Genomic DNA, 26,079 nt, shown 5'->3' with positions numbered 1-26,079 from the left:
CTTTTTATAAATCTTGTAACCTTAGGTGCATTAAATTATATTCAGTTTTAAACTTTTGGTAGAGATATTAAAAGATAAATTATCTTAGATAAATTTTTTATTTATCGCTTTAATCACATTACTCATTTAAATGTTTTTCATTATCTAATATCCAAATATAAGTATTTATGTCCCATAATATAAATTATTACACTTATGCGACAGTTTTTAGCAGTTAGTTAGTAGTTGGTATATGTGTGGTTGAATTGAACTCTTGAAAAAGTGTATATATTATGGGGTTTGCAAGAAATTAGGGTTTGCGTGGATGAAAAGAAAAATGAAGAAGTGGGTGGGTCCCATGTTGCGTGAGTTGAGGTGGCATAGTAGTTGCGCAGACATTGCATAAATCACCGTCACACCTCCCAACCAAAGCTACGCCAGGAACGTTATTGGTGGGAGAAGGAATAAATAATATAAAATAATTTGAAAAACAAGACTTTTTATTTAAGGGAAAAACTAAATAACAATATTTTAATTTTAAAGTTATTTCAATTACATAATATTTACATATTATGATTTTTTCATTTAATAAATTCATTTACAATCACTATTGAAACTAAGGAGGATGATGTGTCAGGATGAATAAGATATTTATATCCTCTAAAAGGATTTATTCAGTTATCTATTTTATTATTTGTCAGATATTTATAAAAAGTATTTGAGTTTTTTTTTTATATATTTATGGATACTTTTATATATATATATATATATATATATATATATATATATATTTTAATTTTAAATAAAAGTACTTAATATTAAATCTTTAAAATATATAATTAAAACAAAATTAAGTACAATTCAAATCACATTATTTATTAATGTTAATTGTCAGAATCATTAAAAACACACCCAAACCCCTCTGAACGGACGATAGGTGTCAAGCAACGAGGATCCGAAAATCAGACAGTGGAAGGCAGGTGTTGGCAGATGAGCGGACTTTCGTTTAAATCAAAACTGAGTTTTTGGAAAGTTTACGTCACACTCTCTGCATGCATTTTCTTCTCCAAAACTCTGATATTATCAAATTCTCCTCCTTCTCTCTAAAAGCTCTCCCTTCTCTCTACCACAACTCACCCTTTCCCTTCTCCGATCACCGTTCAAGCACCGTAGAAGCACTTCCGGCGTCCAGAGCTTCAGTTTGAACCGAACGGTTTCAAGTTCCCAATTGGTAAGTTCTTCTTGTCCTTAGCCGTTCGTTCTTTGGCACATGCAAACCAAGTTCCGGTTGCATGAGTTCATAGTCTCATTCTGGACCATTTTGATCTGTTGTTTGATTTTGGTTTGAAGAGTTGTTGATTGTTGAGGGTAGAAGGAATTGTAGTCAGGCGAACCGTGTTCTGTCTCTAGGACGTTCGTTCACGCTCAGAGGTAAGGGAAGCTTATCTAATTTAATTTGTATGTTTTGTGCTGCATGAACGTTCGTTGATTTGATGATTAGAAATGAAATATGATTGTGCTATATTCTGATGTATGAAATATATGAAATTTCTATGATATGGATTGTATGAAGTATGAAAATTGATTATGATATGAATGTATAAAGTTATGAAACTATGTGTTAAGAAATGAGTTGAATATAACTAAATTTTGGATATGAAACTTTCCTATGATAGTGTACGTTCGTAACTGGACGGTCATTTACCGTTCGGTTTTTCTAGTAAACTCGGTTAAAATTAGATTCTTTCATTTGGGAAGAATCCTAATGAGGACGAGCGTCTTCGTTTCGAGAAACTGTGCATGAGCGTTCGGCCAAGCATAATTTTTTCTTGGCGTTCGGTTATAAACTTAAGTGTGTGTGTGTGTGTATATATATATATATATGTGTGTGTGTGTGTGTGTGTATTTGTATAGGATGGTTTATTCTTAAACACTACTTCAATAGTATTTTATTATAATTATCAAGCTTTCCAATATAAGTTTAGTAGTGCTCGGTCTTACACCAAGCGCTCGTACTGAGTAGTGCTCGGTCTTACACCAGGCGCTCGTACTGAGTAGTGTTCAGTCTTACACCAAGCGCTCATTCTCTTTTCGTTTATAATCTATCTTGATGAAAATAGCGTTCGTTCAACTTCAATAGAGTTTTCTCTCTACCGTGCTCGGTCATTGACTGACATTCGAATTTCTTGATGTAAATTCAAATAAGCTAAGGATTCATAAGCGTTCGGTTTCTTAATGTGAATTCTTCTAAGTATTATTCCTTGAATGTCTTGAAGTGTCTACATCCATTGGTTTCGGCCTAGAGCCTTAGTACTTGGCATAGTCATTTCGACGTTTGGTTGGAACTCTCAAGAGTCAGTTCATCTAATTGGCTCACTTTTTTTTAAGTAATGTTCGTTCTAGTCGTTCTTGTTTTATATGATTGTACTCGGTTTCTTTCTCAAACCGATAGTAATCCTCTTGGTCTTAATTCTGTTCTAGAACTGGAAATCTCTTGGTCTCGCTCCAAGTATTCGGTCTCGTTTTGAGTAATTATTGAACGTTCGGTATTTGGTACCCTTATGGAGCTTTGTGAGAAATGTTTAAGCGAGATGAATAATATTGAAAGATAAGAGAATATGATATTGATTGAAATGTTTTGGATTATGGACGAGCATTCCGGGGAGGAACGACTCATGAATGAATATTGAGATTTGTAAAGTATGAATGTGGGTATGCTAAGCTGGTGGTTCATCCTGATGTTCCGTGAGTACTCGTCCTCACGTAGAGGAGGGTAGGTCATGTGTGGGAACGACAGGAGGTCCTAGTCCTTAGGGTTACTTTGGACAGATAGGACTAACCTCGGGTGGCAGCTGTTGAGGGCATCCTAGTTACTACATCACCTGGGTGCACGAACGCCTGTAGCTACACAGATTTCATACAGTCCGGACAATCAGTCTTGTAATAGATTTTGTATGATACGTATGTTGAAATTGCCTTGTGTGTTTGATTGTTTGGAATGTATGTGTATGCATGAATTAAATTATATAAGCTTACCCTGTATCTCTTGTCTTGTCATGTTATGTACGTCTGTCTTGTCATTGCAATGATCATCCGTGTGGATGTGAGCAGAAGGAGACGTACTTCTGGAAGAGACGCTGGAGGAAGAGAATCTGATCGAGGTTGAAGTGAAGACTGAACAATAGGACGTTCGATTAGTAGCTTAGTTGATTGTAAGGTGGTCGTTCAATCACCTTCCCTTTTTGTTTTAATATGACCGTTCGGTATCTTCTTTTGTGAACTGTTCGGTCATGAGTGTACCTTGTACAACTTTATTTTATAGTAATGCTTTGTAAGACCGTTCGACCATAACCGTACGCTCTGTTTAGTGTAAGACTGATCTGGGTTATTATTAAATGTGATTATTCTACTATATAGTGTTAAAATGTATTTTTGGGATGTTACATTAATGCAATACAAATTTGAATTAATTTTACAAAAATATAAATTTATAAATTTTAGTCCTTTAAAAATAACTTCAATTTATAAGTCTAAATAAAAAATAAAAATATATAAAATCAAATTTTAAACAATTATTCAATAATCATAAATAATAGCTTTATTTTGATCATTTTATTTTATTTTTAAATATACTTAAATAAAAAACTATTAATAATTATTTAAAAAAACATACAAACAAAAATAATTAGGATATCCATGGATCAAATACCATAATATTCTTATCCACCTCTGTCAGGGTATCAGTAATTAAATACCTGTACTCATAGTTTAGGATATCTATTAAGAATATCCATTGAGAATATCAATTATAAATTTTATTCATATATATAAATAGATATAAATTTTCTTGTCATTTCTAATTTAAACTTTATTTTTTTAAAATATTTTTACTTTCATTATATTATTATGATATTTTCTAATTAATAAATTAATCTAATTTGGTATTTGTTTTTTATAATATTATACACATACTCTTATTTTATATATATATATATATATATATATTGAGATTTTAATTGACTTAATGTCATTTTAGTGAACACGCCATACTCGCGGTTGTTGCGTATATGTTTATGTGATGTCTTTCAATATCGGATTAAGGACTAATCAATTGCACTGTCCTTTATCACTAATTTTGATACATAAGCTTTTCTCTAAGCAAGACTTTTCCACTTCCATCAAGCTAAAAACCATTAAGTCTTTTGTCGATTCAACTTTGATATAAAGATGTGAAATCATTATTTTATATTTGAAATATATAGTCTAATTTTTTCCATTAAAGTTCCAATTTTTTTTTTCACCAACCTTTTTAATACATATCTTAAAAAGGAAGTGTTCTGAAAGAGAAAATTTATGTTGATAGTCACTAAACTATAAATCTTTGTTTTGTTTGAAAAAAAAAGCAATATAATTGAATAATTACAATCGACACACGAAAACATAATTATAGTTTAAAAAATATTATTTATTTAAACTCTGCCATTATCTATCAATGTGAATGTAGACAATGAGTGAATGGGGCAGTTTGCCAACTCAACTAAAAAAAGACATGCTGTTTTTTTATCCTTAATTAGAAAATATAATAGATTTTTTTTTTCATAATCCCACACGTAACACGTTTGATGTTTAAACTTTAAAAATAACCTTTTTGGTTAAGTTGTAAAGTTTTGGGGATGATTAAAATGAATTGGTTAAGAGAATGGGTAGGAGTGGTGATAAATAAGAGTAGGGTTTGCACCGATTTTAGGGTTTAACTTCAACGAGATTGGGTCCCACGTACATCAATAATTATGACTTATCACGGTTTATAGGCATTAAAGATTTTATAACAAGTTTGGGATACTTTAAATGTTAAATTTGGTGAATATGTGAGTTTTCTCAAACTAGTTTCCCATCACTTTCCAGATGGCTGCGACCACCCACCCAACCACAACAATTTATTGTTTAACTATTCTTATCTACGAAACTTCTCCTGTCACGTTTTCACAGAAACATTGCTTTTTTACTTCTATTAGACATAAACAAACGTGTTTCCTTAAAATATAAGGAATATTATGAAATCATATCTTATAGAGACAAAAGTTAAGTTTAAATATCTAAATGACTATTAATATATATTAAATAAACTATCTGTATTTATAATAATATAGAAAGATATTCTTTTCTTTCGATATGTACATTTTATATTCTATTTTATCTTAATTATATTTTACAACAATTTTTTTTTATCAAATACTAAAAGTAAATACACACTTCATGAATCACCTATATATTTATGTACTCACTACTTTTTATTTAACCATTATAATTAATATATTGTATTTATTTTTCTTAAATCATAAAGTTGGATTTCCCGCTAGTGGGTATCAATAACATGTGAGACTTGGAATTGGACTAATAATGTGGAGCTCATGAAATGAGGTTACTGGTTAGTATGAGTTGATAAATTTTCCTTGTTTAGTAGTTTTTAGCAGAATTTAGATGCTATGATGACAGTACAACAACCATTTATTTAAGTTGGTTGTAGATTATGATGGGCAATTTGAGAGGAAAATCTAATGCTAGCAAAGTGTAGAAGTCTTGAAACAGACATAACGAGAGGACATAATGAGAGGACCTAATGAGAGGAAGTATTGACCCTTACATATGAATTGAAATCTTCCGTAATTAATCCAAGTTGGTGAACAGTCAGTTCCATCTTCACCTTAACTGTGTCAATAAACAATGAACTGTGTTAGCAGTTGTTTTTCCAATGTTTCACTCATAATAACCAGAACTTAGAGGACTTCAAGTACCTCTGCCCTCCAAGAAACGTAATGTTTAAGGATGAGTGTAAGGATTAAGGATGTTAAACATTGCCACAAATAGTGCAATGTAACATAGTTGACAGATGAGGTATACATATCAACTCAAGAATAACAAGGAGTCACATCATTTATCCGTTTCCTTCAAATTTTATGTTAATTCAAATTTTGATTTAACTTAATTTTCATGTAATCTTATTTAAACCCATTACTTAATTATCATATTAAACATAGACATATATCTAACATCACCCATTAATGTAAACATGAACCCGTTACTGATAACCACAACCTTTACTTCCTTCGACCCTCTCAACCAAAGACGATAGCAGGTAAAATAAAGATGTTTTGTCCATTCAGGTATTCTAACTATCAATTCTGTCCATATATAGACATTGCTGAATCGGATTGTCATCATAAATAGCCTAAAAACTGATACAAAATTGAATTGAAAGAATTGCTCTCTGTAAGAGCCGGCTTTGCTTTTGAATGTTATGATTGCATGCCAAACATGAAACATTGGCAGAGAGGACGCAATTATTTAATCTTCTTCATGGTGGTATAGCTTTCTATAGGGGCATGAGTCTTCTGTACTTGAAGAACCACACGAATGCAGAAAATATAAATACTCCACAAATTCCTGTTATTATAAGGACCCACTGGAAAGCAGAGGGGACATTGAATAATGCAATTTCAAAATTCATCCCAAATATTCCCGCTACCACTCCAAAGATGGCAACCACAAATGTTGCAGTTGTGAGTAAAAGCTCAAACTGGATAAGCTGATTCCGCACATTATCCTGTGAGGAAAAAAATAAAATTATTCTAAATTAAAATAGGTTAAACTACTTATTTGATCCCTACTGTTCAACAAACTTTACCTTGTAATATTTACGCCTCAAAATTAACCATTATATATATACACATTATTTTTTATTTTATCAAACCCTATGACATTAGACGTCAGGGGCTAAATGTGCTTAAAAATGATATGTAGAGAGACTAAAAGGAATTACAATTGTGTAGGAAGTAAACGAATAACTCTTTTAAGTATTAGGACCAAAAGATAAAGTATTTTCAACTATAAAGATTAAAAATGTAATTCAACCATTAAAATAAGGTCTGTTTAGGTAAGCTTTTCTGAACACTTAGTAGATGAAAGTAAAAGAGAAAAAAAACTGAAATAACCTATTTCGAAAATTAAAATTAGCATAAGCATAAGTAAAAATAAAATAATATATATATATATATATATATTTCTATTCTTTTAAGAAGTTTATATCAGAAAAATTCTATAAATTAGCTCATGCAATAGCTAATTTTAATTTATGGATAAATTTAGTTTACTTTTCTTTTTTATTTTCTTTTCCTGTAAGTGTTTATGGAGAAATTCATCAAAACAAAGTGTCTAATCGTTTTTGTTCTTCTAGATCCCTACAGCATGAAAATCAGAAATACTAAGGGAGAGTTTGATTCAAGTTACATATTTATATTCCCAGAATAATCACATTCCCCAAGAATATCATGCCTAAAACATGATTCCCATGAACATGTTTCATTGGCATTTTGTAATTTCAGAAAATAGAATAGATTTATTTAACTTAAAAGGTGAAAAACTAAAAATGGAAAAAATGTGAAAGAATGAAATGGGGATTGGTGGTTATTGAAGAAACTAATTTCTCTTCCCATGAAATGTAAGACACACAACTTTCACCGAGGCAATAAGAAGCCATTGTCCCATACGCCTACAATCTTAGAGCAACAAAATTCAAAATACCCTCTCCCCATTGTGAGTTGTTTTAGTAAACATGTTCCGTAATTTGCACTTGCATGTATGATCAGACATAGAAACACGTCCAAAATAGGATAAATAAAATTGGCATAAACCCCGGGAAAAGAAAACAAACCAGTTGGATGTTTATGAAATCTTCTGTGTCATCAATGTATTCTTTCAACTGAAACAAAAACACAGGAAATAGTGGTTGATAAACTGTCATGAAACCAGAAAGAAAAGGGTTGGTGTTATATACAACAGTGTTTACCGATGTCAACTTGTTTAGAGTGCTGTCAATGACAACAAAGTATGCTTCCAGCAACATCTCAAGTTCCTCTATACTTTCCGTAGTACTTTCAGAACTTCGCATGCTCTCATGTCGACTTCTAGCAATACTGAAGCTCTTTTCTAGCTTTCGAGAATCAGGAGGTGATGACACAGGAGAAACCGGGGCAGAAATGGATGCACCATCAACTGATTTATATCCAACCATAGACTGATCTCCGTAAAATGACAACTCCATCCGTCTTTTCTTCTCAGTAAGATACATTTCAGCCATGTCACCATCATCGTCCATAAGCTGCTCTATTTCATCTCTAACCTGAATATATACATTTGCAAAGCAAATACTAATAAGACAGAAAATATGGTAACTGACACTACCAATAAAAAGGAAAGACGAAAATATAAACCAGCATCACCTTCTGAACCCTCCTGGTCAACGCAACAAGTCTGCTTTTCAATCGACGAACACGTTCCAAATTTAAAGTACTGATCTTTGATGTCAGTTCATCCAACAAGGGATAAGCTTCAATTTCTAACTCTGCTGCCTTTTGTAAATGGCCAGAACAGAAACGCAAATTTTACAAAGTAATTTATCCATACCAAATGAACAAGAATATCAATGCAGAAAATATTCTACACAAGCACATGGATCAAGAATTATGCTTGAATACAATATGAAGAATGAGTTTTGAACAATAATGCTATCACTTGACTTTTAATGCCGCCATACCATGTGGAGAAAGTGGAGGTCATACTTGCCTTAAATAACTTTTCGTCATACCTCTTAAAAATTACATATGATCTATGGTTGACCTCCTTGGCATACAATAATATGCCGTATCTACTGTCAACTACTGTTTCCCACTTTCCACCACAATGAACCTAACATTAAAATGTAGAAACTCACAAAGAGATGCACAGTTTCATATTTAATTTTCCTTAGTTCTCACTTATAAGTAACACCCACACAAATTTACCACAAACAAACCACATAAGCTACATGATACATCAAATTGAAATCATCCAATTACTGCACAGCCAAGTGATCCTCCTACAGCTTTCTCAACAATAGGATGTAGAGACAAGTGTTGAAGGTCAAATAAGGATTATGAAGTGGAGGTGGGAGGAAATTGCAATAACCAAATCTTTTAGTGCCAACAGGAAACAACTGCGATATTCATCCAATTTAGGTTGCATAGATGTTACATACTGGCTTTCTCTAAAAACAATTTCCTACAGAACATTCTAAGACTTAGCAAACTATTACCAGAAAAGGGCAGTTTGGCCTTAATCAGTAGGTCCACGTCAAAACAACAATTACCAACAAATTCACTCAACCTTAAGATGGTCATACTTCCCCCATATGGCGGAGATTAATATTGACAGAAACTCAATGTTATCATGCAGACTATCCGATAGAAATACAAGATTTCTGTTCATTGCAACCAAAAAAAGAAATGAAGAACAATTTAAATTAAAAAAAAAAAAATCAGAATTTGATAGTCTCTGACATAAACATGTATTTCTACAAACCTGAGAATCAAGAAATGTGCATGCCGCCTCCAGGGCTACTTCAAGGGCCCTGAACTCGAAAGGTAAATAATCGGGGGAAGAGTTGCTAAATACATTATCAAAATTCCTACTTCCCCTCCTTCGGTTCATGTCAGAACCCTCTGATGGCCAAACCTCCCCTACCCCAGTTGCTGTCAACCGTCGTTGTAGCTCCATTACATAGTGCAATACATAACTATCAAGGGAATTCAAGAGAAGAACTTCATCTGCTGTAATGATACACCGTATCTGCTCCAGATTTACAACAATAGCTTTTTCCCTGCCAAGGATTGTTGATGGGTAGACAAACAAGGGATCAAGTAGGCGAAGATCACGAGCAGGTAGATCACAACGTCGCATCATGGTAAACTTGTCTACTTCAATGGCTTGAGAGTTTCCAGATGTGTCAACACGAATCCATGATCGGAGACCTTGGCCTCGCTTCTTTAACCCCAGAACATCCACCCCTTGGAAAGCTTGCCTTCCAGAGGCAGATGGTCGATTGGCGGCAACCTCTCTTACATTAAGAGCCGAAGCAGGTTTTGGTGGTAGCAGCCTCTCCTTGAGATCTGCCATTGTGAAGTTTCACCAATAACTGAAAGAACAAGTGAGATAAGAGCTTTAACCACCCATTGGTTCCAACAATATTATACAAACAAATTATCACTCATATGATAGACAGTATTGATCTATCTAGACACACGTCAATCTCTCAACATATTTGTGGCCCCAACAGATGAAGAGTGAATCAGTTAGGAATCTCCCACAGTATATTCAATGACATCATGGTCTTAACAATAATAGAAGTCTCAGACAACTACAAGATAGTGGGAGGAAGAGGGTCATCCCTAATTAACCCATCACAAGTTGGCTTTGGCCACATCACTGCACAACGTTCTTTACTAGCTATCTCCAAGAAGCATCATATGCATCACATGATGAAGTAATCAATTAAGTTACTAATACAAATACTATGCAGTAGACTACGATTATTAACTTATTCTATCAAGAGGAAATATCCAGGTTTCGGAAAATAAGGACTCCAGGTACCTGATATTATGGGAATAACACATGCATATCATACCCCAAGCAAAGCATCTATGTTAATATATTTCATCCGATCATAAAAGACACGGCAAAAATAAAAAAAATCACACGTTTTTATAGAACAGGTCAAAATCTTCACACCAGAAGGCATTCAAAGACTGCATACAAGGAAGAATCATACCTCCGACTTTACTTCAACAGAAATCGGATAATTGCCGATATTCCGCAACAAATCCGACAAGAGAATCTATCTTAAATTATGCGAGAAAACCGACAGGGAATGGCTTTTTACCGAAGAAAGTCGAAACAGAAGAAGGGGGGAAAGTAAGGAGATCAAAACCCTTGAATTAGAGTTGGGGAAATACATGAAATAGAGAAACTGAGATTGATTAGCGCCGAATTATGAAGAGAAATAGTTGAGAGCGAAGTCCGTAGTATTTGTGTCTCGTGCGGGGTGTGTGTGAAGTTCATCACACCTTCACACACTGCAGAGAAGAAGATAACAACACGCCACAGAAACAGAACTAAATTGTGATTATAATTAATAATTTACTGATTATTGTTCCCAAAGTAATTAATTAACTTAATATGTGGTTAAATATGAATCACAGGAGCCTCATGTACCCAACCAATTTACCATAACCCATTATTGGTGAAAAAACACAAACTTCAATATAAAAAGAATAAGAAAGAAGGAGATTTAATTTTACTTTTCTGTTACAAATATTTTAAACTATACCGTAACAAAATATCTTCTTCAAATAAAAGAATATATGATTTTTTATAAAATAAAAATAAACACCACAAGATTTAACAAAATATTAATTTTTTTTATAAATTTAAAACTATAATAAAATAATAATATTTCAAAAATGTAAAACTTTATTTACACAATAAAACTTATGCATTTATTCCATTTAAATTTTAATTCATGATTTAGTTTATCATGTAATTATACATAACTTTTCCAATCAAATAAACTAATTTATATCTTGAAACTTAGATAATACTCCTCACACCACATAGAAAAGTTTTTTCTGCTGAATATTTTATTTTAAAAACTTGAATTAAAATTTTTGAATTTATTAAATACACAATTAAAAAAAATTATGGATACTTAAAAAGATAATATATCATGTCTTACAAAATATTTAATTATAAATTTATTTGGTAGTCTGTTTCTTAAAAACATAAGTGCCTCAATAGAAGGAAGGTCTGATTGTAACATAAGATGCGTGGTGAAGGTTGAAAGTTGAAGTCCAATGGCTGCACCTCTCCGGTTACACTGCTACTATTCTTACTTTTCAAGCAGATTGCATGGCATCGCAAGACGAAATTCCCAGCTGACTGTGCCTCTAATCGGAATTGGAAGCTGGAGTAAATTTTCCTCTGAGGCATTGCATCAAACAGTTTCACTACACTCTCGGTCCCAAAACCAGTACCATGCGCCTTTTGACTTCAACTTCAACTTGGATGACCCATCACTACCAGAATTTCTGGAATTGCTAAAAAAAGTTGCCCATTCGTCGTTTCAAGCAGAGGGTCTTCATTCATCAAGTTTCCAAGCAAACAGGGATTTGATATGTTCCGCGATTTGGGCATTGAGGGAGGAATGGAAACCTGCATTGCTTGCCTTCAAATGGAATTGCCATCTTAACGACGAGAAAGTTTGCAACTTGATGGTATGGGTCTCGGCAACTCATGGAAAGTTTTCCACTGCTTGGTGCATCATTCGAGATATGCATCATTCGTCTCTCTCCACGCGTCAGGCTATGCTTATTATGATTGATAGGTAAGCTACTTCAACATTCAATCTCCAAATAAATATTACTATAAATTGCCATAGTTTTACAAATTTATCTTCATACATTTGGAACAACTGAACTGCTGGAGTGCAATGTATAGTTGATGGCAAATAAAGTGTAGAGATTGTTCTCCTTCATTCTATTGTGGATATGACATTTGTGGCCATCTTAAGAAACTCTATCTGTATATCGTTGTGGGACTTCTTACTTGCTTAGGGCTGCTGATGAGAATATCTACCGAATTATTACCGTTAGATTGTTGATGCCAGTCTTGCTTTGATTTTATCTGATTCATGACATGATCAACCTTGATTGTTTTCTTATGGATCATAGATATTGTCGATTCTTGATAGTGTCATGTCAACTCTGTTAATAGTAGACAATTTCCCTCCTTTTTATTTATGGTATTTTGTTTCTATCAGATATGCATCTGTAAACAACACAGTCAAGGCTATTCAAACATTCAACTTTATGGACACGTTCAGATTGACTCCTGATCAAGAAGCATTTCATGCACTTTTGGCTGCTCTTTGTAAATATGGAAACGTTGAAGAGGCCCAAGAGTTTATGTTACTGAATAAGAAGCTCTTCCCACTTGAGACTAGGAGCTTTAACATTATTCTTAATGGATGGTGTAACATAACAAGGGATGTATATGAAGCAAAAAGAGTTTGGAGAGAAATGTCAAAATACTGTATAACACCAGATGGTACTTCGTATAGCCACATGATTTCCTGCTTCTCAAAGGAAGGGAACCTCTTTGACTCTCTTAGACTCTATGATCAGATGAAGAAAAGGGGATGGACCCCTGGAATAGAGATATACAATTCATTGGTATATGTTTTAACTCGTGCCAATTGCTTGAAGGAAGCTCTTAGGACTATAGATAAGTTGAAAGAACAAGGTTTGCAGCCTGATTCTTCCACCCTCAATGCCATGATACTCCCTCTTTGTGAAACTGGAAAGCTAGCGGAGGCAAGGGTAGTATTTAGCACAATGGTGGAAGAGAATGTTTGTCCAACCACTGAAACCTACCATGCATTTTTTGAGGGAACAGATTATCAAGGATCATTGGAATTTCTGAGTAGGATGAAAGATTCTGGTCTGGGTCCTAATAAGGATTCCTTTCTCATAATTTTGACAAAATTCTTAAAGATGAAACAACCTGTAAATGCAGTGAAAATTTGGACTGAAATGAAGGCATATGATTTGGTCCCTAGTTGTGTGCATTACAAAGTAATGGTTGAAGAGCTTGTAAATTGTAGGTGGTTCATAAAGGCCAGATATTTTTATGAGGAGATGATTTCAAATGGATGTTCAGCAGATCCAAAGCTTAATAAGCTCTTCCAGAAAGAAGTACCAGTTCATGGTGATAAAGGAAAACAGAATGTTAAAAATGCTATTAGCAATAAAAGTGCGAAATATTGTATAAAATGATTAGATGAAGCAGAAAAATTATTAAGACCAGTGAAGAGAGAGGACATTCTGTAACTTGTAACTTAGAAGCACATGCCCTATATTTGCCATTCCACATTGTGCCACAGTGCATACCATATTAGCACTTAACTGCTAATATTGTTAACTATGGCACGATATCTTGCGAAGTTCACTTTGGTATGTCATAGTCCTTACAGTTGATGCAGTCTGGCTGTGGCCCCTTGACCTCGTACTATGTTTTGAACTTTGTTACAGGAGCAGCAAATGTACTGAGGTATTGGGAAACGTAAATTTGTGTGAATACTTAAAGTAAATTTGCTTCAGAGTTCATGATATTATTTACATAAATTGAATTTGTGTTTTTTACAATAATTTATTTTATTTTTGATTTCGAACATTCAAGTTAGTACGAAAAAGTAAGATGATGATGTATTAAAAGGTAATATGATGGAAATTTGAGACCATTGAGTCAGAAAAAAAAATAAAGAAGAAAGATGTAGAGTTTCTTACTGATATAATATTAACGAAACATTAAAACTATAAGTTCACTTTTAATCTTCTTCCTACATTATAATTCTTTTTTTTTTAAATCATTCTTTTATGTTAACTTTTTAAATTTCATCCTCTTAAGTAAAATATTGAGTAAACTTGATTATCTCGAAAACAAACTTCAACGACTTCAAACATGATTTAGAATGTTATTTATAAAACAATTCATAATTTGAGATAATTAAAACATATTTAATCTGCTATATATTTGACTTATCACGTGTATGTTCATTAAAACAATTTAATTATGTTTGAATTTTATATTTATTTTTTCACTTTGATATTATAATAAACATCTGCATCACTGCCCAAGTCCATTCTCTAGTAAAGTGTAAAGAGATGCAAATCATGCAACATTTGTGGGTTAGTATATGCTTTTTCAGTGCTGTAGCATATACACCAGAATGATATCTTTACTTTTACGTATAAGTATTGATAACCATCTCTCTTACTTGGTTTTGTCCTTATAAACGAATTTTTGGGATTTCGTGGCGTTTGATTTGGCTTTGTCTTCTTTAACAAACGTTGAGAATAAAGACAAGATGATTGCATGTCGTGCAAAATCATGGAAAAGAAAGTAATGTCAACGACATTATGACACATTCATACTTTTACTGAGAAATAGAACAAGCACACTGCTGGCTTAATCATGCTGTTTTAATAGTGACTCACTTTAGTCTCTGATTACGACTTCTGTGGTGCTTCGTCCAACCACCAATGAATATCAAACATAAGCACACCCATAAAATAAAATAAGAGATAAACATAAATTTATATACATATTAAATATTTTTATTAATAAATTTTTTTTGAAACAGTATAAAAAAAATCGTAGAAGTTTAACTAAGAAAGAAACATTTCGCTGTCACTCTCATAACGCCCAATTGATAAAAAGAAAGAGATAACAGAAAGCTTGAATCCGGTGAACTCTGCTTCTAGTATATATAAAATGGGATTGTACCTATTTTAACAGGAGTAAAAATAACAGCAAATAGGTAAATGCTTTCTGAACACACAAAACAAAATAACAAATCATTACAGATTAGAAAAGGTAGTGAGTGACTTAGAATGCGTTTTGTCAAGAAGTCAAGGCAAGCCTACCAAACAAATGCTACTAACAGATACCCTTTTGCCCTTATCTGTTACAATGAAGAGTTAAGCTAAATCAGTGACCATCCTATACACATTTCAGCTGCAACCATGTGCCATCAAGGGAGACAGTCAACACAGTGCTCTGATAAAGCCACACTGAGAATAATCAGTGGAAATTGAGTCGTGAGAAAGAACAAATAACTTAGCTGATTTACATTCAACATAAATCTAACAACATGCGTGTATTCAGGCTCCAAATGAAAACGTATCCACTGATTCTGCAGATGACTTGTGAATCACAAAAAACTATTCTGCAGTGATCTTCTGTTTTCTCCTTGCTTTGCCGTATAATTTGGAAGGTGGAGAAGGGGAGAGCTCAAATGGAAGTGGTGGAAGATCCATCTCCCCCTTCAAAATCTTAACAATATCCCCAATATCTAGCCTCAACTCAGGAATTTTCTGTAAGCAAGTGAGGGCCAGATTGATACACAGGCTTGCTTGCTCCTTGTTGAAATCTTCTTTCAATCTCTCATCCACTAGTTCTAAAATGTTACCAGCTTGAGCCAAGTGTCTACACCAGCTTATCAGGTTTGCTTTCTCTAGCTTCATGGGTGATGCAAGAACATGTAACGGTCTCCTACCTGACACGATTACAAGAATCAAAACTCCAAAACTATAAATATCAGCTTTCTCCATCAAGAATCCACACCCTCCATATTCTGGTGCCACATAACACAGTGTCCCTCTCATGCTAGTTGTGCTGCTAAGCTCGCGACTGAAAAGATCTCCACTCCACATGTCACTACCAATGGAAAGAGTACTCTTTTTCTTCCATCCTCTTCTGAAGCTAAACTCCCCATTTTGTTCACATTCATCCTGACCCTCCTCTCCAAACTTACGTCTGCAAAGATAAAACCTTCTACCCAAATCAAAATGGGGCACTTTCATGCCTTTCTTCCATTTAGAGTGAAGATTTTTCAGTTTATTTGTCTTCTTGCTTAATTCAGCTAGATGCTCTTCTCTCCACCACTCTTGCATCTTCCTGTGTTTCTTTTTGTGATTTTTCTTTCCCCTTGACTCTTTTTTCTCAATCCCATTATCTGTAGTATTGTGTCCTATCCCAAACACCTGTGACTGGGGTGCAATTGCATCTTGCTCTTTATCCTTTGGGCTTGAAGTTTCCAATTCCACTTTCTCGGGAACATTGTTCTTACCATGATCCCAATCAGGGTTTGATGGACAAATCTGACTCCCAATCCACTCCATAACATAGTCTTTACTACATAGCTCCCCGCTTCCATCCTGTCTCCACCACCAGTCCTTTCCCCATTGTTTCCCATTTTCCTTCTCATCATCCACCAAAGGAGAAGCATTCACTGTTAACTCCTTACTATAATCAATGCTAGAATGCTCATCATCATAAGGAAAAAACTTACCATTCCAATCATCTCTATCCAAAGCTGAAATTTCTTTACCCTTTGCATTCACACTCCTGATTTCACTTTCACCAGCAATATTGGCATTATAATTCAAAGAATTCAAATTCAAAGCTTTAACATTAAAGCAGGTCCTACTGTTTTTTGATGAAGAAGAGGCTTGCAAAGCTAGAGCAAAATCTACTTCACTGACACTCTCAACCGGAGTACCAATAGCAGGAGTTTCTGCAGTCAAATTAGTCAAATTACCTGAAAGCTCTTGGCTTTTCCATAGATCCTGGCTCCTCCCTAGGTCCTGGCTAAACAAGTCAACACCAAATTCACCCTCCACCTTAATCCTTGACAAACCAAAGTCGGAGATCTTCCCGCGCCACTCTGCATCGAGCAGAACATTGCTTGGCTTGATATCACCATGGATCACCGGAGGATCACATCCAAGGTGCAAGAACTCCATAGCTCTAGCAACATCCAATATTATGCAGAACCTTCTCTCCCAACTCAAACTCAAACCCTCATCTCCAAAGAGGGACTCCTGCAAGCTTCTGTTGGGCATATACTCATACACCAGCACTCTTTTGTTCCTTTCCACACAGTAACCCAAAAGAGTCACCAAGAATGGTGACCTTAACCCTCCAAGAATCTGCAGCTCGTTTTGAAACTCTCTCTCTGACTGCAAAGACAATGCGTCCAGACGCTTGATGGCAATCAACTTGCCGTCTTTAAGTACGCCTCTGAAAACAGTGCCAGAGCCGCCTTTGCCAATTACATTGGCAGTATCGAAGCCATTGGTGGCCTGCTTTAAATCTTTGTACGAGAATCTTTGGAGCTTCAAGGGAGCACTTGCATCAAAGGGGATGGTCTTAGCTCTGTGAACTAGAGAAAGCCACAGATGGTAGAGGAAGTAAACAATCGAGCAGAAAATAACAACACAAGCTGAAATGGTGAGTGCTAGGAAGAGGGCCTTGGTTTTGGTGGGACTTGTGGGAGGAAAGGGTCTTGAAGGCATGGCGTGTTGTGTGGATGAGAGAATGGTGATCACAGAAAGCAGTGGAGAAGAAAAAGTAACAGAAGAGTAATATGGAGATGGGCATTCTGGTTTTTCATTTCCTTTTCTTTGTGTTTTCAAAGGGTATCCAAAGCAGATCGCTTTACAAATAGATAATCATCAGAGTAGGAGCTGTCTTCTACTATTCTTAACTCTCTTTTGTTTTAATCATTTTCCTTGATTTATGCTATGGTTTCTATGCACTTATGAGATTAGCGATTGGGAAATGAGGATTAGAAAAAGGGAAGGGAGGGAGGGACCCAAGCTGCTTTTGACTAAAGAGTCTTGGGATCACTTACGTGAAGACGAGGGAGAGACAAAAAAAGGAAGGCAAATTCTACTCAGTGTGTGATAATGTTTGGGGAAATGAACATTATTTGTATTATTATGCATTACAGATGTTAATTGGTTTGAAAACATCAAACATTATTTTGTCCCATACGCCATCACTAGGCCACGTGCACTGCTTAGAATCTAGAGATACCACTTTTTAATTCTTTCTTGTTCAGTAAATTTTAGCAGAAGAGGTTCGCACTTCACACACATCCTTGGATAACCACCATATCTTGTCTTCCATCATTCCTTACATTGCAGCTCCGGTCCCATGTCGCACTAAAATACGGCATCATATGTGAACAACTTTCATTAAGTAATCCTTTTTATTCGGGTCCTGCTTGAAGATAGATATTATGCTAGACATATAGATATAAAGATAACGTGGTTCTGTGTAATAGATTATTTGAACTATAGTTTTATTCAAATCGGTTGAATATTCAAGTTTGACTTTCTTGTATAGAAATGAGAAAGAAAAAAATACGATGTACTCAGTTTCATAAAATGGATAAGGTTTGCACTCACTTATAAATTATAAATTGACTTTATCTCTAGTCGACGGAAACTTTCAACAAAAGATCCATTAATCTATAATTTTAAAATTTTAAGTAAAAAGTGGTGATTAGATTGAGATTTAATTGATATTTGTATATTTCCAGTGAACCTAAAACTGTATTATCCAACACGAATTATTCAAAACTGTATTATTGTATCAAAATAAAAGTTACTCTGGCAAATGTCTTGTAAATGCAAGCAGGAACGCTTTATCACGTTATGGGAAAGAAAAATTGCTCTCTGGTCAAGTCTATGGTTTGGTAAAAAGTTACTCGAAAGGGTGAAACTGATTTTTGATTTTGCTATCTTAAGCAATTGTGTTACTTATAGTTAAAGTAAATTAGGATGTGCAGAAAAAAAAAATACCGTCAAACAAATAAAGGTAAAGTAAATTCTCTAGCTTTACTTTTGCTCAATTTATTTTTAGCACAGCCATGAAACCTTTGGTCGAGTTGATCCTTTAGTTGTGACAGAAAAGGGGTGAAATATCTCAGAAGTTGGAATATCTTAGAATAAAGAAACTCTTGTTCGTCCTTCTCTTTGCATGCTAGCAGACCTATGATTGACCTTTAGTCGTTGAAGCTTTGCTTTCTGCTTTTTCTACTTTCTACTTTTGGATATCAATATCATTAGAACGATAAACACCTCACAAGCTCACGCTTTCTTATTGATCCAAAGCCCTTAAGAATGTAACAAACAAAATTGAAGGTAAATATGTATGTTAGAGCGGTGTTCACATAGTGGAGGCCGAAAGGGTCTTCTGCAATTGTGTTAGAATTTTAAGTGAGTTTAAGTTCTATATTATTGAGTAGAAATGAAAAAAATGAAGATGCATTAGTCCATTATCTTAAGATTTTGAGTAGAAAATGATGTCTGTTTTGGGTGTAGGGTCAAATAACTAAACACTTGCATAATTTCCTTTCCAACGCAGTTCGGGTAATTGTATTTTCATTCTGTCTTCGACTTCACTCCAACCGATCGGGGATACCTGCTAAAGACACTCCGATCCTTAAGTCAACATAGTCCGTACAAGATCAGAACAATAGTCTTAAATAAATAGTAAATGCGATCATCTACCTCTTACTTTTGACCTTTATTTTTAGTTGTAGAGACGAGTTTGAGATTAGTAAAACTTTAATTACGATCCAATCTGAGTCCATTACACGTAATCAATACTTACCTTTAACTTTGTTTCTAAGAAGACTTGATTACCAACATGGGTCGTTTGGCTCGGTAAGTCGGGACTGCTTTGTTCCTGGTACCTTACACCTTTAAGCCGTCGAGTCTCTACCTATCATCTAGGATCGTCCAGTCCTATGATACAATGTCAATTCCATTCACGTGTCGCATTGATGTTGTATCTCCTAAGTGAATTTTATTTGCACTACCAAACATGGCATTGTCATTGTTACTTTAGTTCCTGACTGTCCCACTCCCAAACCCAGAAAAGGGAAGTGCACATAGACATAATTAGCTGTCTAAGAGAATAACAGGTGGAATGTTGCTATTCCTAATACACTGCACGCAAACATATTGAACTTTTTTCGTGCTTCAGCAGTTTGTGAGCAAAAGAACATGGGTGCAGGTACAACGCGTGGGACCTCTTTCAACTACATTCCACCAAGACCTTATCTCTTATTTGCTTCAATTTCTCTCTTAATTATCTCACTCTTTTATTTGCCATTATTTAATATTCCTCTGCAGTTCAAGCACATTAGACCAAACACTACACAGTATCGTTTTAAATTAATAAAATAAAATTAAATGGATTAATAAACCAATTCAATTCACTATGGATTCAATCCTAATGAACTGGATTTAAATAATCCCAATTAAAAATTAACTCGCATTTTTTAAATTCAACCCGAACCGAACTCTTAATGGATTGAGTTGTTCAACGGATTGTAATTCATTTTGACATGTCTACCGTTTTCTTTCCTTTTGCTAAACTTAAGTTATTTGGTGTGTAGGATATTTTTTCATTTTTTAAGAAGTTTGTGCAGAAAAATAGCAAAAACTACTTCTGACATAGTCTTATGTTTTCACTTCTTTTATAAACTTAAAAAACATGAAATGAGTACGAAATTTATGTTCCACATAATCAAACAATTGGGTTACTTCAACATTAACCTAGCTCTCTGGTGGATACTTTAGATGCTGCTTTCATTATTAGTTAGTGTTTCCCTTTCGTCTGCTCTGTACCTAAAAATGATTTTAAATTTTTGAAGTACTACCAATTTTTAACATGTTCATATACTTAAGTTTATCCACCAGTGGAAAATGACCTGCAACCTTGAGTTATTTGATGTGAAAAGACATTCTTCAAACTGAAAGTGAAACTTTTAAGTGCGAATGTTTTTGAGGGAATATCAAACAGGAAAGTAAGAAATAAATTAAAAACTCTTAAAAGTATGATTAGAATTTCTTTTCACTGCTTATACTTTCCAGTTAAGATACTTTAATAATAGTGATGATATTGAACGATGGTTTAATTAGAGAGGAATATTTTATTTGTTGGTGGTGTAGACAAAATATGTTTTTTAAATTTTATGTCTCAACATAATTCATCAAGATAACCATAAAATGTAATCATTAACAATGTTGAATACATTCAATCGAGGAGCTTTCTTCCTGCACCTCACGTTTTGTTCTAAATTTCAATAATGTTTTCACTTGATCGGCAAAAAATATAATTACCTTCTCTTTCCTTATTTATTCACTCAGCAACCCTTACCTCTCACATTTAATCTAGCACCACTCATCCCTCACACCCTCTTCCTCAGCAATCATTCAAATTTGTGAATTTAGAATTTAGGATTAAGCATACTAGTTTAGAGTTTAAATTTTAGAGTTTAAGATTTCAAAATGAAAAACCGGTTGAAAGGAAAAAAAAAAACACTATTAAATATGGTTTATGAAAATAACTTGGAAGTGCTGAGAAAAGAAGTAAATATAGCATACTAACAGTAATTACGAAGGAAAAGTAATAATTACTGCTTACCTAATTAATTTAATAATTTAAATATATATTCTACAGGGTTATAATGGGGATCATAGTGATATTTGGAAGTGCAGAAAGAAAAAGATAGGGTGCAGGAAGAAAGCCCCTTCAATCAAATGATGCTGGACCAATGGTGACTAAGCCCATTTCTTTAAATAAATTGTTTGATCCCATGCCTCAAAACAATCCAAAAACTGGAGGATTGGCCTTTTAAGAAGAAAAGATTTAATTAGTAACAAATACACTTAATGTGACCCAATCCCATAAGTATTTCCATAAGGACTCTTTTGAGGTGGCTTCTTTTAAGATTACCCTTTCTACGTTAGATGGGTTATAAAAGAAAAAGAATAATAATGACGAAAAGATCCGATTCCAAAAAATTTAGCCTTTTGAGAGGAGATCATCGGTTATTTAAGTAGACCTTCCATGTTTGTTAAATGAGAAGCATGCCAATACATACTGAAAAGAGGATGGCATGGGCAAAAATTTTGTGCGTTTATAAGGGGCACAAGTAAACAACAATAACAATTAACTCTTGTTACTGTATGCATTGGAATGCATAAGCGTAAATGAAAAATCAGAGTTCACCATAGTAGGGACATCATGTTAACTAGTTAAACCAGAAACTCAAATGCACACCAAAAATATTTGTTATCAAGCCCATAAACGGTAATACAACTCTCATGACCATGAACAACAGATTTCTGCCCTGGAGCTATCTTATTATCCTAGTTCCCAAGATTTAAGAAACTGGGTATATGATACCTATCAACTGTGTCTCAGTGCAAGAGTCAGATCAGGAAGACTGCGGAAGAATGCGAATGTTTCCTTAGAAAGGACAAAATAATGAGGATATAACTGCTATGCTTCCATAAAAATCTTCCAATTTATGTTTTCCAAAATCTTATAATTGAGGTATTCGATCCAATAATCACGGATTTCTATAAGGAAAAAACAAAACAAGAATCTGATTCCAATATGGCACCAAGTACAAACTAAACATCATCATCATCATCCCTCTTCTTGGGCTTGCGGTATTTTTCCTCCACAACTTTTGCCATGAACAAGGCAGTGTCAGCAAACTTCATGATATTAGGAACTTGATAATTCTGAGCCAAATAAACCCCACATACTGTCCCTGCTATGAAAGAGAAGCAACTTCTAATTATACCCATAGCTGCTCAAGTGTTTGCGATGAATGTCTGCTATTGAGAAATCGCTTTAGCAAGAATCACTGTCAGAAATAAGCAAATCGGCATTTAGGTAAAATCATATGAGAAGTAGTTTTAAATTTTGTGGTAGGCCAATGGTTGTGAAGAAGTTCCACTGGCATATGCTCAAGGAGATCACTAACATTACTAATGAAGTATTTTCAAAATCAATGGCGTGTGGTTGCAAATATATGTCTCTAATTTTAGTCTTGAAGGTGCTTCTCTAGTTTATAAGTGCTAAACATGATTTAGAAAACATTATGATAAACAATTCCAAATCAGTTATTCTAATATATCCTTCACAAAACAGAAGTCTCTATTTGTGAAAAGTTCATTTGCCTATAGGTTGCTGGACTGACTGTAAATAATATGCCATGTAGCATGCCATATTGAAGCTATTCTAAGATATAGCTCAGACTATATTATATTCAAAATACAATATCTAAAATGAGAACCATATAAAACAGAAGTGCAAATTACACGGGAAAACTATGGCCTAGTCTAGTCTCCCCCAATGGGTATGTTTTGGATCTAAATAGTGATAATGAGAAATATATCTAAGTTCTGGAAGCATCTAGGCAGATATCCAACCTGACTAACAACCCACTAATAGAGAAGCCACAGTATAGCCCAGGAGAAAATACATACAGAAAACAATTTAGTATAACTCAGGCCAAGGACGGATATGCAATCACATAGCAATACAGCCAAGGAAAATACAAAGTGAAAATCATATAATCAAACCCAAAAGAAAAAAAGATAAAGCAGAAGTGAGGGGGAGAAAGCAAGAGAAAACAATTTAGTATAGCTCAGGGCAAGGACGGATATGCAATCACATAGCAAGACAGCCAAGGAAAATACAAAGTAAAACTCATAAACAAACCCAGAAGAAAAAAAGATAAAGCACAAGTGAGGTGGAGAAAGCAAGAGAAAAGCGTAGAGGATGCCAAGAACGGACATGCAACCACGTAGCAACACAGCCAAGGAAAATACAAAGTGAAACTCAAAGCCAAACCCAGAAGAAAAGAAAATAAACCAGAAGCCCAAGGAGAAAGCGAGAGAAAAGCATAGAGCGTTAATACCAACAAAAGTAAATAAGAAAATGAAAAACCAGTGCCACACAGAACAGAATATTTTATTTCACTCTACTAACCCACAAATAAGAAGAAACAGTAGAGAATGTGAAAATTGAAAAAAAAAATACTAAATATTGCTTATAACTGCATGATTGAATCAAAATTTTAGTGTAATGCTGCAAACCATGGACATTGAAACAAAAATGCATGTGCATAAATAATCTACCATACCATGTCGCCTAGAACTGTTGATATGCAAACCCCAGCCCCCCAACACACTCACAATTCACACTACTCTAAACCCCGAACCCTAAAAAGAACTAAGAAAAGGCTCTAAAGTGTGCAAGAATGTTACGATCGAGACCCAAATTAACCAATAAAACATCATAGAAACTAGAAATAAGAGGTGCTGAGAGATGCAATCAATCTTATCATAATCTGTTAGTGATTAGTTAACTAATTGAAATAAAATCATCGTATAACAGAAATAGAGTGAAATTTGAGGAAGAAGAAATTGTGCAGTTGCAGATTTAACAGGAACAGAAGGGGTAAAGGTGAAGGATGAAAGAGAGAATACCTAAAGATGACTCACAGATGTCTGCGATTCTTCAAGCTACCCTGTCTCCACCGATCCTTAAAACATTGCTTTGAATCCTCAAACACATTTTTTCTATCTCACGCAATTCAAATATATTAACAATAGAAAACAATTTATTTTTTACTTTTTAAATTTTTTTAATAATAATAGCAGTTAAAACTCATCATTATATACAATAAAAATATTTTCAAAAAATATGTATATTGACTTTTTTTTATTTACGTTTAAAATTATTAATAAATTTAATTCTAAACTTATATCTTTACAATTTAAAAAAATATATAGAATCACCTTTTTATGAAATAAGACAACGGAATCTAACTTAAAAAACAAAATATTACGTTGATAAGTTAGCTAAAGAAATTGCAACTTATTTAAATTTGTTAAAATTTACATAAAGAAGTAAATGGATAAGTCAAGATACTATTGTTTTTAGTTTTCTACAGAGCAAATACCAGAATAAATAACCACCCTCTTTTCTTTCTTTCTCTTTTTTTTTCTACCATATCCTGCAGTAAAGTTTTAATTAAAAACAAACAAAATTATAACACGTATCTTAAGTATACAAAATGGGGGTTGAAGGTTTCTTTTAAAATTATGATTACTACTTTAATTATAAAAAAATGTAAACAATTTTCATAATTTTATTATAAACAGTTATTTTAGTGTAAACAAACGGTTAAACATAAAATAAATATCAAATTAAAAAGTAAATAAAATTTTAAAAATATCACTTAAAGAATAAAATTAATAAAGTAATTATTTAAATTTTAAAAAAACTGTAATTTAAAAGATAAAAATGAAAAAAAAATGTGTACACTTAAAAAAATTCCTGTGTGTGCCCTTTATGTAATAGTGTATATATATAAATTCTTCATCAGATTGTGAAGGTTACGATGCATTTTTTCACCACAGCTTTCTAACTAATTAGACCCTTTTACTTAAAAATATTAAAGTCAAAACAGTCTTTCAATTTTTATATCCATATTCATCATGTATTTATATACGTGCTATATTATTATAATACTATTAATATTTTTTTTAAATGAATATTGATATATAATTTTTATCCTCAAGAAAATTAATATCTCTAAAACCGTTCTTCACTAGTTACCTAGTTGGATATCGAGTTACGTGCATATTTTTCATTGATGAGATTAGTATTTCGTGGGTAATAGGAATAATAATTTTATTCAATTTCAGTTTGATAGTTCTCATCCTGTTTGAAATCTCGTTCCTTCTAATCGAGTTCTCTGTTAATTCACGGGTCTTTTAAGAGTGTTATTCTTCAAAGATTTGTTCAATTAGTTTATACCTGTGAGAATATTTAGATGTCACGAAGAGAATAATCTTGGATTTTCTGAATCCTACGTTTTCAGGAAATGGAATTACCAAAATGGTAATATTAAGAAAACACCGACATGCACTTCACGACCAGATCAAACTGACCACCTAACTTTCAGATTTTCCACAACAAATGTCAATGCAGTAAGAAAGACAA

The 26,079-nt window shown here is 33.7% G+C and overlaps 4 protein-coding genes across 5 annotated transcripts; 1 reads left to right on the top strand and 3 right to left on the bottom strand.

The window, feature by feature from the left end:
- Positions 1-6,116: 6,116 nt before the first annotated feature.
- Positions 6,117-10,961, bottom strand: LOC108334312 (magnesium transporter MRS2-1). 2 transcript variants are annotated; one of them, XM_052870721.1, is made up of 6 exons: positions 10,806-10,961; positions 9,376-9,988; positions 8,259-8,387; positions 7,826-8,158; positions 7,691-7,738; positions 6,117-6,583 (listed from the first exon to the last, which is right to left on the bottom strand). In XM_052870721.1, exons 2-6 carry the CDS (start codon positions 9,967-9,969, stop codon positions 6,353-6,355), a joined length of 1,335 nt encoding a protein of 444 aa, XP_052726681.1. In that variant the 5' UTR covers positions 9,970-9,988; positions 10,806-10,961; the 3' UTR covers positions 6,117-6,352. The 2 variants fall into 2 exon arrangements, with proteins under 2 accessions (XP_052726681.1, XP_017425571.1); XM_017570082.2 differs by having other exon boundaries at positions 10,622-10,957.
- A 667-nt stretch (positions 10,962-11,628) lies between these two features.
- On the top strand, positions 11,629-14,049 carry LOC108333414 (pentatricopeptide repeat-containing protein At1g80880, mitochondrial). Its single transcript, XM_017568845.2, has 2 exons — positions 11,629-12,232; positions 12,668-14,049. The coding sequence occupies exons 1-2, from the start codon at positions 11,703-11,705 to the stop codon at positions 13,680-13,682; spliced, it is 1,545 nt and encodes a 514-aa protein (XP_017424334.1). The 5' UTR covers positions 11,629-11,702; the 3' UTR covers positions 13,683-14,049.
- Positions 14,050-15,252: 1,203 nt separating this feature from the next.
- On the bottom strand, positions 15,253-18,015 carry LOC108332452 (putative receptor-like protein kinase At1g80870). Its single transcript, XM_017567717.2, has one exon. The coding sequence runs from the start codon at positions 17,763-17,765 to the stop codon at positions 15,630-15,632; it is 2,136 nt and encodes a 711-aa protein (XP_017423206.1). The 5' UTR covers positions 17,766-18,015; the 3' UTR covers positions 15,253-15,629.
- A 4,284-nt stretch (positions 18,016-22,299) lies between these two features.
- On the bottom strand, positions 22,300-24,663 carry LOC108333193 (uncharacterized). Its single transcript, XM_017568565.2, has 2 exons — positions 24,558-24,663; positions 22,300-22,927 (listed from the first exon to the last, which is right to left on the bottom strand). The coding sequence occupies exon 2, from the start codon at positions 22,866-22,868 to the stop codon at positions 22,689-22,691; it is 180 nt and encodes a 59-aa protein (XP_017424054.1). The 5' UTR covers positions 22,869-22,927; positions 24,558-24,663; the 3' UTR covers positions 22,300-22,688.
- Between the last annotated feature and the right edge of the window lie 1,416 nt (positions 24,664-26,079).

The sequence above is a fragment of the Vigna angularis genome, chromosome 11 (assembly GCF_016808095.1).
Source record: "Vigna angularis cultivar LongXiaoDou No.4 chromosome 11, ASM1680809v1, whole genome shotgun sequence".
NCBI lineage: Eukaryota > Viridiplantae > Streptophyta > Magnoliopsida > Fabales > Fabaceae > Vigna > Vigna angularis.
The sequence above is the reverse complement of the archived record's forward strand: the minus strand, read 5'-3'. Positions and strand labels throughout refer to the sequence as shown.

Excerpts from the sequence above, each read along its gene's own strand:
- LOC108334312 (XM_052870721.1), bottom strand. The coding sequence starts at position 9,969 with ATGGCAGATCTCAAGGAGAGGCTGCTACCACCAAAACCTGCTTCGGCT. Across the intron at positions 8,159-8,258 it reads TGACCAGGAGGGTTCAGAAG|GTTAGAGATGAAATAGAGCA; the intron begins GTGATGCTGGTT and ends GTATATATTCAG. Across the intron at positions 6,584-7,690 it reads ATTTCATAAACATCCAACTG|GATAATGTGCGGAATCAGCT; the intron begins GTTTGTTTTCTT and ends TTTTCCTCACAG.
- LOC108333414 (XM_017568845.2), top strand. The coding sequence starts at position 11,703 with ATGGCTGCACCTCTCCGGTTACACTGCTACTATTCTTACTTTTCAAGC. Across the intron at positions 12,233-12,667 it reads ATGCTTATTATGATTGATAG|ATATGCATCTGTAAACAACA; the intron begins GTAAGCTACTTC and ends TGTTTCTATCAG.
- LOC108332452 (XM_017567717.2), bottom strand. The coding sequence starts at position 17,765 with ATGCCTTCAAGACCCTTTCCTCCCACAAGTCCCACCAAAACCAAGGCC.
- LOC108333193 (XM_017568565.2), bottom strand. The coding sequence starts at position 22,868 with ATGGGTATAATTAGAAGTTGCTTCTCTTTCATAGCAGGGACAGTATGT.